Source organism: Heterocephalus glaber, unplaced genomic scaffold, assembly GCF_053883595.1.
Source record: "Heterocephalus glaber isolate CG9 unplaced genomic scaffold, H.glaber_assembly_v1.0 deba00000613, whole genome shotgun sequence".
In the NCBI taxonomy this organism is placed as follows: Eukaryota; Metazoa; Chordata; class Mammalia; order Rodentia; family Bathyergidae; genus Heterocephalus; species Heterocephalus glaber.
This window is the reverse complement of record NW_028258152.1, coordinates 1,663,234-1,674,487: the sequence shown is the minus strand read 5'-3', so window position 1 is coordinate 1,674,487 and position 11,254 is coordinate 1,663,234. Positions and strand designations below refer to the sequence as shown.

General features: G+C 36.6%; 1 protein-coding gene across 16 annotated transcripts in view; it reads left to right on the top strand.

Moving 5' to 3' along the window:
- Window positions 1–11,254, top strand: part of Arfip1 (ARF interacting protein 1) — a 105,980-nt gene that overhangs the window by 40,418 nt on the left and 54,308 nt on the right. For 11 of the 16 annotated variants that reach the window (XM_087205777.1, XM_087205773.1, XM_004869195.4 and 8 more), the window contains one exon: window positions 2,680–2,781. The exons of the other annotated variants lie outside the window; for them this stretch is intronic. In XM_087205777.1, coding sequence (XP_087061903.1) covers window positions 2,689–2,781 — 93 coding nt within the window. In that variant the 5' untranslated portion in view covers window positions 2,680–2,688. The remainder of the gene's footprint in view (window positions 1–2,679; window positions 2,782–11,254) is intronic. 16 annotated transcript variants of the gene reach the window in all.

Genomic DNA, 11,254 nt, shown 5'->3' with positions numbered 1-11,254 from the left:
TTTTCTCTTTCCACAGCTTTAATTCAGATCTTATTTCTGATCTCGGCTGTAAAATACCCTCCCAGATAGATTTTCTACCTTCAGTCTTTTCTTTCTTTTCAATCTAACCTCTCACCAGACTGTTCTCTGAAATAACTTGAAAGAGTGACAAAGGTTATGGTTCGCACTTCTGCTTTCTTTACTTCTTTCAGTTTTTTTTACTTCTCCCTTATTTTTTCTCCCTATGTTTCCTCTTTTCCTACATTTTAATGTACTTGATTATTTGAATGTTTTTCAAATTCCATTTTTATTTTCCTCGTAATTTACCTATACTTTGTATTCTAAAGTTTTTATGTTTCACTTTTAATTATAGTTCTTCACTTCAAATGTTGGAATCTTGCTGCCTTTTGGGTCTATACTTCCCTCACCATCAACCCTTGTTCTTTGATATAATAGTTATAGGTGTTACATCTAGGTAAAATTTGAGCCTCAGAAGGTAATATTACAGTATTTGTTTCCAGCAGTTGTATGGTTTATAAAGAAATCGAGAGGAGGAGACAAAAAGAAAAGTCTTTTGTGTTTACTCAATTATTTGCTCTTTTAGTTCCTTCTCATTGTTTTCTGAAGATTTATATGTATTTCTGATTTTATTTGCCTTCAGCCTAAAGAACTTCCTTTAACATTTCTTATAATATAAGTCTGCTATTGCGGAATTCTCTTAGTTTTAACTGAAAATGTTTTCATTTCCCTTTATTTTTGAAGTATATTTTTCCTGAGTGTAGTATTCTGGGTAAAAAGCTTTTTCATTACTTTTAAATGCTCTCTTCTCTTCTGGCCTTTGTAAATTCTGGGGAGACGTCAGCCATTAATTGGATCACTGTTCTCTGGCCTTAATATTTATTTTTCTCTTGCGCCTTTCAAAGTTAGCTCTTTATTTTTGGTTTTAGATTCGGTCACATACCACGTAATGTTTTGATCAGTGACAGTGGTCTCATTACATTGTATCAGTCACATAGCTGTCTTAGTTTCTATAAATATACTCTATGATGTTGGAAGGACAAAACTGCCTGACTCATTTCTCCAGTGTTAACTCTGTTGTTAAGAAACACACAGCCATAGTTTAGTTTGACTGTGATCTGCCTTGGCCTGGACTTCTTAGTGTTTATTTTCCATTGTGTTTTTTGTTCATTGTATCTGCAAAGTTTTGTCTTAACAAATTTGGGAAATTTTTGATCATTAATTCTTCAAGTATTTTTTCTGTATAATTTTCTTCCTCCTATCCTTGTGATATTTCAATTACACTTATGTTGGACCATTTAATCTCACCTAACAGGTCTCTAACTCTTTTTTCTTCAGTTTGCTCTACTGTTCTTCACCTAGGATAATTTATTTTGATTTGGGTTTGTTCTCTACTATTTCTTTCTTGTTTTTTCCCCCAGTGCAGAGGATGGAACCCAGGGCTCACACATGCTAGGCAAGTTCTCCCACTGAGCCACATCGCTGCCATGAGCTTTCCTTTTTTCCACTGAGATTTTTATTCACTGAATATACTTCATTTTATTTAATTGAAAATAGTAGTAGGTTTTTTAAAACTCAATTTCCACATCTGGTTCCACTCAGACTTAGACTAGATTAATTTTTTTCCTTAACATGTTGCATTTTTTTCATCCTTTGTATGTCTACTAATTTTGGATTGGTTGTGAACATTGAGGTGTGGAGATTCTAGATTCTGTTGGTTTTCTCCAATGACATTGTCTCCTTTATTTTCGCAGATAGTTTTTCTAGATTGGGTTTATATTACAGTGTTTGTTTGTGTTTTACAGTGATTCTGTCCCTAGCAAGTATTTCTGACAAGACCTTTATTCTAGTGGGCACCACTGTTGAAATTTTGGGTGTATGAGCACATGCTTATGTAACACTTCTAGCATCACAGTGATTAAAAAGCAAGGGAGGGAAGGAAAGAAGGGCAGTGGTTCTTTGTGAGAAATGGAATAAATTGCTTAGTTTATTTACTTAGAAGTTTTAAAATTAAAGTAGGAGAAAATAATTTTTAAGATTCTTTTAATATATGAGATTCTCATTTGTAGTCAAACTTTAAAAAAAAATCATGATGGGGCAGTTTTTTAACAACCGTGATTAGTGTTCTGTTATTATTTAATCTCTGAAAGATATTTGTATCTTCCGTGGTTACAAAATTAGCAAATATGTTTTTAAGTAGTATTTTAGAACTTTAAAGCCAGAGTATAAAACTTAATTCTCCTAGTAAAGAGGCTTACATATTTTTAAATACTTGGGTAAACTCTTCCTTTAGATAAAAATTCACTTAAAAGCCCATTAAATACAACAGGAAAAGTAGAGCTACAGTAATGAGTTAAAAGCCAAGCTTGGCTTTCTGTTGTGTTTGTTTCTTCCAGCTGTAAGTAGTTGTCTATCACAGCATTATTTAAGAGGCAAGGATAGTGCCCATTGGTACTTACAACAAAGGAGTTTGTTTTTGATTGATAAATTTAGATTGAGTGCAGTAAAAATAGCCAGGTGCATTTTTTATTATATGTTTTTTGTGGAACTATTAAGTAGGTTGCAGTTCTAAACTGGTGGCTAGTAGATATTAACTAGTGATAAATATATTCTTTTGACTATGTGCCTTTTATGATTTGATATTAGTGTGGCATTTTTCCCTCCTTTTTTTTTTTTTTAAAGGAGTCTACCATGGCTCAAGAGTCACCCAAAAATTCAGCAGCAGAAATTCCAGTGACTAGTAATGGAGAAGTTGATGATGTTCATGAACATGGCTTTAATAGGGTAAGAGCATTTTTCCTTCTATTAATGCAAAGAATTACAAATAACCTTTAAATGTTGAGAGGAAAGTAATAGACAAAATTTAATATAGGAATATTTTCTTAAAGTGGCTTCTGCCAGGAATCTAACATTATTGTATCGGGGTGACAAAGTGGGTCATGATAGTTATCTGTCAAGATTAAGTTACAGGGCCATATGCTTTTTTTGTTTATCTCATTAATAGACCAGAATGAGAATGTGTCTGATGATTTGGGCATATATCTTAATAAAACTGCTTAATTTTATTTGTCACAAGAAAAAATATTAAATATAGGTTTTCCTTTTAAAAATTGGCAATGTCTAGGGCCAGGGATTTAGCTCAGTGGCACCGTGCCTGCCTCACAAGTGCAGGGTCCTGAGTTCGATCCCCAGTACCAAAAAAAAAAAAAAAAATGACACTGTCTAATCTCTTTCCTACATGTCATTAGTACATAATTCCAAAATAGCTGGTCCTGGTTTTGCTGTTTACTGTTTAAATTGTCATACTTGACTAAGAAAGAAAAGAAACTTGGGGGGTGCTTTTTGTTTTTAAGGCTGAGTCTTGAACCCAGGGCTCTCTGCATGCTAACTGCAGACTCTACCACTAAGTCACACCTGCCCCCCTGACTCAGTGCTTTTTTTTTTATCTCCCTCTGAGTTGAAATTTAAATTTAATGCATTTTAATGAGAACACCATGGGTGTGGAGATAATTTGGGTTCAAATTTCCACTGTGCCATTTCTAGCAGTATAACCTTTAGCTAGTGTTTATTTGATCTCTTCTACTTTTTATTTTAGTAATGAGAATCTTATTTACTCTCATGAGGATATTAATATTAAATAATGTGCCTAATAGAGTCTTAGAAATGATGTAATTATTACTTCTGGAGATATTTACATTAAATGTCCTGTTTCATGACATTTGGTATAACTTTATAACTGGAAAATGTAGTTTTCATATTTTTGAAAAAGTAAAGGTTGAATGAGTCTTTAATTATTTTATTGAATAAGACTCCTTCCTTCACATATTTAAGAATAAAGTCCTTTAGTTTAACAGAGGTGATGTGCTGGCACAGGATTTCTCTATCTCAGCACTGTGGACGTCTGAGGTGGATGATCTTTGTTGTGGGGGCTGGGCTGTCCATTCATTGTAGGCTCCTTAGCACATCCCTGGTCCCTTCTAGTGGATGCAGAAGCACCTCCAGGTGTCTTCAGATGTTGCTAAAATGTGCCCCCGGCTAGGGAGAAACTCACATCTGGTTGGAAACCACTGTTTTAGAATAGATAGTTTCATTGATATTAGAAAATTCAATTGAATTTCATTTCTTGTTTTGTCTCAACAGTCTCTTGAAAGAACTAATGTGCCTTCAAGCTTGAAGTTTATGTCTTAGTCTGTTTTCTGTTGCTATAACAGAATACCTGAGACTTAGATAATTTATAAAGAAAGAGGTTTATTTAATTCATAGTTCTGGAGGCAGGGAAGTTCAAGGTCAGGCAGCTACATCTGTCAAGGCCCCATGGTGCACCGTAACTGACTGGATGGTGTCGTGGGGGGCGGGGGTGCTTGCATGAGTTTCACGTGCATGTCAAGAGAGGAGGGTCCAGAGGGAGTGGGATGCTTTTAATAACTCTTGAGAGACCTAATTCAGTCACCTGAGAGAGACATTTACCCCTCTTAAAGGCCTCACTTCCCAGCACTGCTACCTTAACAACCAGATTTCCATAAGTTTTGCCGGGTTCAGACCACATCTGAGCCATAGTGGTCTTTTTTTTACTTGGAAGTGCTTTAACGTGGATTCTGAGTACCTGTGGCCCAAAATAGTGTGATTCCTAAGAGATTCTTAAATTCTGAGCACACAAAGGAAATTTTTACTTCAGGTTTTAGTTTAAGATACACCTACATAATAAGGAAACTCAGATTACCATCATTATTAGCCTTTACCAATTACTTTGTAAATTTCCATTTATATATTCATTATACCAAGATTGTAGCTCCTTTTATAATTTTATTCTGTACTGAGTATATGTTATATATCAGGCAGGGCACTGGGTATATAGCAATAGACAAAATGCCTGCCATCAAGGAGCCAGCGTACTGAGAGGCAATCTGGTAAAAGCCAAGGACCTCTATCAAGAAAGATGCAATGTGTATAAAATGTTGTAGCTTAGCGATAGCACAAATTCTGTTTTCAGCACACAAAAAAGTTGCATTTTGGGCCGGGGACTTAGCTCAGTGGTTTCGCCGCCTGCTGCGCAAGCGCAAGGACCTGAGTTCCATCCCCGGTACCAAAAAAAAAAAGTTGCATTTACTGTTGAGAAAGTCACCTGCCAACTTCAGCCTATTCTTTTTCTTGCTATTCTTTGTTATCGTGAGTAGCTTTACACAGTAAAAAGCACAGATGCGAAGTGGACAGCTCAAGGGAACCTTCACCCAGACAAATTGTAGAACATTAGAGGACCTTAGGAGACTCCCTCCTTCCTTTCCCTAGGCAGTGTACCCCCCTTCCCAGTGTGACCACCATTCCTCTAAACCTATCCTAGATTGCTTTTGACAATTCCTGCACTATGTATCATTGGAGTCATCACTCAGCAGTGCATCTGTGAGATTTATTTATCTTGCTGTTTATGGCAACATTTCACTCTTTTTAATTGTGCTGTTATTGTTGAATATTTTACCCAAGAGTGAAATTGCTGGTCATGAGTACTTGACTGTTTGGCAAGTGGTTGAACTAGCTGACAATTTGATCAGCAATAAAGGAGAGTTCCAGGATTTTACACAATTTTAGCGCTTCTGATGAAGGCATAATAGTATCCTGTTGTGGAATTTTTGGTCTGTTTTGTTTTTTGAGACGGGATCTATGTAGCTTTCTGCCTCAGCCTGCTGAGTGCTGGAATCACACGTGCGCACTTCTACACCTGTTTCCATTGTGGCTTTAATATGGTTTCCCCTGTGACTAAAGATGTTGAGCACATTTTCATATTTTAATGGACCATTTGGATATTGTCTTTTATGAGTTAGCTTTTCAAGTCATTTGCCCATTTTCTTGTGCCTTTTTCTAATTCACTTGTGGGAGTTCTTTGTATATTTTGAGTATGAGTCATTTGTTTAGATGTAGCACAAATATCTCCTAGTCTGTATTTTGTACTATTAATACTATTTTTAGTGACCAAAAATTATTTATTTTAATGAAGTCCAACTTATTGCTCTTTCCTTCTGTAGTGACTTTTGTGTCTCACTTAAGAAATCTTTGCCTACCCAGTACATAGACACTGTTCCCACTACATAGACACTGTTCTAAAGTTTTGTTTTGCTTCTCATTCTTAGTTCTGTGATTGAGGTTGAATTAATATTTGTATACAATGTGAAGAAGGGGTCATGGATGGTTTCCCTCACCTGAATGACCATCCATTTGACCACCAGTGTTTATTGGAAAGCTACCCTTTTTATTGTCGTGTAAGGACATGAAATTGAGCATGGCATGGTGGTGCACACCTGTAATCCCAGCACCCTGGGAGGTTAAGGCAGGAGGATCACAAGTTTAACCCCAGCATGGGCAATTTGTCAACTTAGTGAACTAAAACCCCATCTCTAAAAAACAAAATAATAACAACAATAATGTATTATATACCTGAAATTTATGAGAGAGTAAATCTAGGTATTCTCACCACACACACTCAGATGGTCACTATGTGAAGTAATATGTTACTCAGCTTGATTGTAGTAATTACTTCACAGTATATTAAATATAAAAGAAAATCACAGGTGTGTGTGGTGGTGCACACCTGTAATCCCAGCACTCAGGAGGCTGAGGCAGGAGGATCACCGTGAGTTCCGAGGCCAGCCTAGGGTACATAGTAAGTTAAAGGCCAGGCCAGCCTGAGCTACCTAGCGAGACCCTGTCTCAAAAAAAAAAGTCATATTTACACCTTGCAGTTATATTCAGTTTTGTCTGTTATACCTCAAAGCTTGGAGGGAGGAGGAAAAAGATTGTCACTTCTTCACAAGGGGTTTTTGCTGTTAATCAGGTAATTGATTATGTGTGTGAAGACCTGTTTCTGGACTCTTCTTATTTCTGGTCTTCTTGCCTATCCTTGAAACAATGTCATACATATATTACTACAGTAATTAAGACTAGAGCAAATGTCTTCTCCAACCTGATACTTGGTAACTAATTTCTCTAGCTTTGTTCTTTGTTGGCATTACTTTGTAGCCTAGGCCCAAGCATGAGTTTGTAGTTAACCATTTTTGCCTTTAGCTAGCCTTGAAAAAGTTCTCCAGAAGAAGTATGAGAAAAGAAGGAAAAAACGGAAACAAAGTTTTTGTAGATAGGGAGGGGTGTAAGGGAAGGAAGGGGAATGGGGGAAAAACAAGAACCAAGGTATATCATGTACAGGTACAAATTCCCAATAACGAATGTGATCGTAATGTACACCTAAAATAAACTTAATGGAATAAAAAAAAGGTTCTCTGCTTATGTCCTCAAAGCCAGTATCTTGCTGCTTTTGAAGATTTACTCATTGGTTAATATCAGATTCTTTTTGTGGAAATTCCCCTGCTGTGTTACTTGATTTGTATCATGAGGTAGAGAAGGGAAAAAGTTGTCTTGAAGGCTGTATCCTTGCTGGGTGGGAACATAGAGAAAGCAGGAAGCAGCACCAGCCCACTTCTGCCAGTGCATTCCACCGCATACCTGTAGAGAAAGAAATGTACCATTGTCGAACTTGTTTGTACCTGCTCTTGTTAAAAACATGCCTATCACGAGAGTCTCTAACATATTTTAAATTTAGTTACATCCTTTCTTCCTAAGGGAAAACAATATTTTAAAACCATCTTTTGACTGTTCTGCATATATTACACTCAAGATCCATTAGGTATATGTTTATCTAAATGTTGGCTCATTTTCTCCCTTATTTTCTTGAGCAGTAAACAATAAATTGTGCTTAACCTCAAGTCCATTTTTTTGTTTTGAGAGAAAATTTCAGACAAAATGAATGTTACATGTATTACTTAGCATTAGACTGTAGACTTTAACAGACTAGTGCAGTGATCGTATATGTAAAACTGGATCATAATTTATATATATATTCCTTTTATACCTATTTGTGGCTTAAAATCTTATATGATTTTTTATTTAATGCAACTATATAACATGTCAGAAAGTGTTAATACATAAACTCCAAGTGATTGAAAATTAAATACAGTTGCCATAACTGAGCTGGCCAGCTGGTGTCACTGTGACACAGGTAATGACATTGTAATGTGTTTCCATTGCAGATATTTGAGTTTTCATTTGACTTCCTTGAGAGAACCCCTGCTTAAACTCATACTCAACAATCACATTTATACCGAGATGTCATTGTCTCATATATTAATGTTTCTAGGTAGATTCATTAGGTGGTTTTGTTTTGCCTTTTGAGACAGGGATTTCCTATGTAGATCAGGGGCCTTTAAAACTCACTGTGTAGCCTGAGCTGGCCTCCAGCTAACTCATGGCAGTCCTCCTGCCTCAGCTTTCCCAGTGCTGGGATTATAGGCATGCACCACTATACTGAATTTTATTTTATTTTATTTTTTTGGTACTGGGGATCGAACTCTGGACCTTGTGCTTACGAGGCAGTGGGTGGAACTACTGAGCTAAATCCCCTGCCTTTTTTTTTTTTTAAATAGGAGCAACAGCTGGATAAGAAGAGATGACAGTAATCTTGATATTAAGGGGTTTCTGTTTTCTATAGTAAAGATATTTCTATTTTTAAATAAAAAATAATTCTTGTATTTTAAAGATTAAAAAATTAAATCTCCAAAGAATTCAAATTACTGTTTGATTTGTAAGCTGCATATTACTTATAATGAATGTGGTTATGGTACTTGTTAAAATATTAAATCAGAAATTTGCAACAGAAGGAAATACTAGCTCCAGGTGGTTGAAATTTCTTGTGACTTAAGTTATAGTCATCAGATTTAGAGAGCTTACCTCATTAGATACAGCTGAAATGGAATGTTTCCTGTGGGAAGCCCAAAACAAAAATCCATAATTTAGGGGGTTTTTTTATCTGCATACCCTTTCTCTAGAAAAATTTACACATACACAAAACTACCAAATTTTGCATTTAAATTTAGGGAGCGTAGGATTCCCTGAAGCCTTTCATCAGGTTCTTAGGGTCTGTGGGTGGTAAGAAACCTTCATCTGTGGGCACTGCATGTAATCACAGGATCCTAGTGTAGCAGGAACGCCCTGGACCTGGGTCCTGGAGCATGTGGTGGAATTACCCAGCATTCCATAGCTGTACCAGGAGCCTGTGCGATTTGATCAAGGGCAAGAATTCTCTCATTCATTGCCTTGTAGCCAGGCCTGCCAACAGTGCTTGGCATATAACAGAGGCTTTTAGTAAATGTTTGGTGAGTGAATTCGTGTCACTCGTGTTGGAGCTAGGACTAGAAGAAAGATTTCTACATTTCTGTGGAAAAATAAGAGGTATTGTAATATTAGGGTTCTGTTTGTTTGCCCTTCACACTGAGCGACATCTTTAGCCCTTCTGATTTTTTTATTTTGAGACAGGGTCTCTCCCAGGCTGTGATCAACTTGAGATTCTCTTGCCTCATCTTGCCAGAGTGCTGGGATTACAGGTGTGGCCCACTGTGCTCAGCTGATTTGAGATTTAATATACCCGAATTTCTCTATATCATTTGTTTGTTTTGCTTACAGTTTATTATTCATTTATTCATTTATCATTTCTTCTGCTTTTACAAAGAGATTGGTACCACTGTGCATATAGCACAGTTTATGGTTCGCAGTGGTGGTTGATTTAAAAAAGATGAATTTCCCTAGTGTGGTGGTGTGCAGCTGTTACCCTGGCTACTTGGGAGGCTGAGGCATGAGGGTCACAAGCTCTAGGTCAGCCTGAGCAACTTAAAAACAAAACACACTTTGGGGCCAGGGATTTAGCTCAGTGGTTCCACTGCCTGCCTCGGAAGTGCAAGGACCCAAGTTCGATCCCTGGTTCCCAAAAAAACACAGGTGTGGGTACGTGAGAGAGCCTGTGGTGCCACAAAGAAAAAAAAGAAGAAATTCCAGGTTAAAATTTGACATCTCTTCTACTTCTGTCATTCTGCCCTAGAATTTGGGTAGCATATGATAACTTTGTCTGCATACTCTATAGAAGTACAATGTAATGTGTTCATATTGCACTTAAAACATTTAGTAACTCAAGTCACTGGCAACATTGATTTGATGGTGGCTTTTTCAGAAGGCCAGGTTTTGCCAAATGTCTACCTTGGACATTTTAAAGGTATGGAGAATGTTTTTCAAGGATTATTTAACCTATTTAAATCTAGATTCATTTTTTTGTATCGATACATTAAAATTATATATATTCATGGGGTGCTATGTAATGTTTCAGTCTATGTATAGACATTGTGAGATGTTCAGTCAAGATGCACATATCTGTCTCAAACACTTGTCATTTCTTTGTGGTGTAAACATTCCAAATCCTTTCTTCTACCATGTTTGAAATACATGGTACATTGTCACGACCTGTAGTCACTTACTTGTGGAATAGCACATTAGAACTTATCCTCCCAGCTGTAACCAATACACACTGACCAGTCTTTACATTCATTTTAATATTTACTTTTTAGCTAAAATATAGTCTTAGTACTGTTATCAAAAATGAAAAATTTAGGTATATGTGTTTATTATATGCACATACATTAAATAATTCTGGACTGAGATTCCTTTTGAAAATTGTGAGTAAATATATGTAATGAACAGCTATAATACATAAACTATAATGTGTAAATTCATGAAAGCTATCATGAATACTTTAGGAGGAATTATTTTGAATGCAAATATTTCCACAGTGAGTCTTTGAGTGAATTCAGCGTTTCTTTGGTGCAAAGTTGGTACATGATTTAATTCTTATAAATTGTGCTACTTAGAATTTGGACTGTGGGGTAGAGGTGAGTGAGAGTTGCCAGTAAACCATCAAAATGTAGCACTGGTACCCATCTTGTTAGATGTCGAACAACTGAGATGGGAAGAGGCCTTGAGATTGTGTATCCCTCATCTCCACTCACCCTTATGAGGAGATAGATAGGTACATCAGAAGATTTACTGCTTGATCAGGTGGAATGACGTGTAAAGGGAGATTGTGGTTATTGGACTGACTCGCTTAAAAGTGAGATTCCGGAAGTGTTGCTTCCTGAGTGATAGCAACGTCCAAAGAGTGGCCACACAAGTTTGGGATGCCTGAGTGGAATGCAGTTGGAAAGATGAAAGGATGAAGTAGAGATGAAGAAGTTAGTCTCATAGGTTGGGTGGCATTGCACAGTCTAATACATCTGTTTTTTTAATCTGCCCTCACACTCTTTTGACGCTTTGTCCAGCTACAAATTCCCAAACCCAATTCACATTACCAGCTTTAGGCATTCCTGCAAATGTACTGAGAAAAAACAACCATACA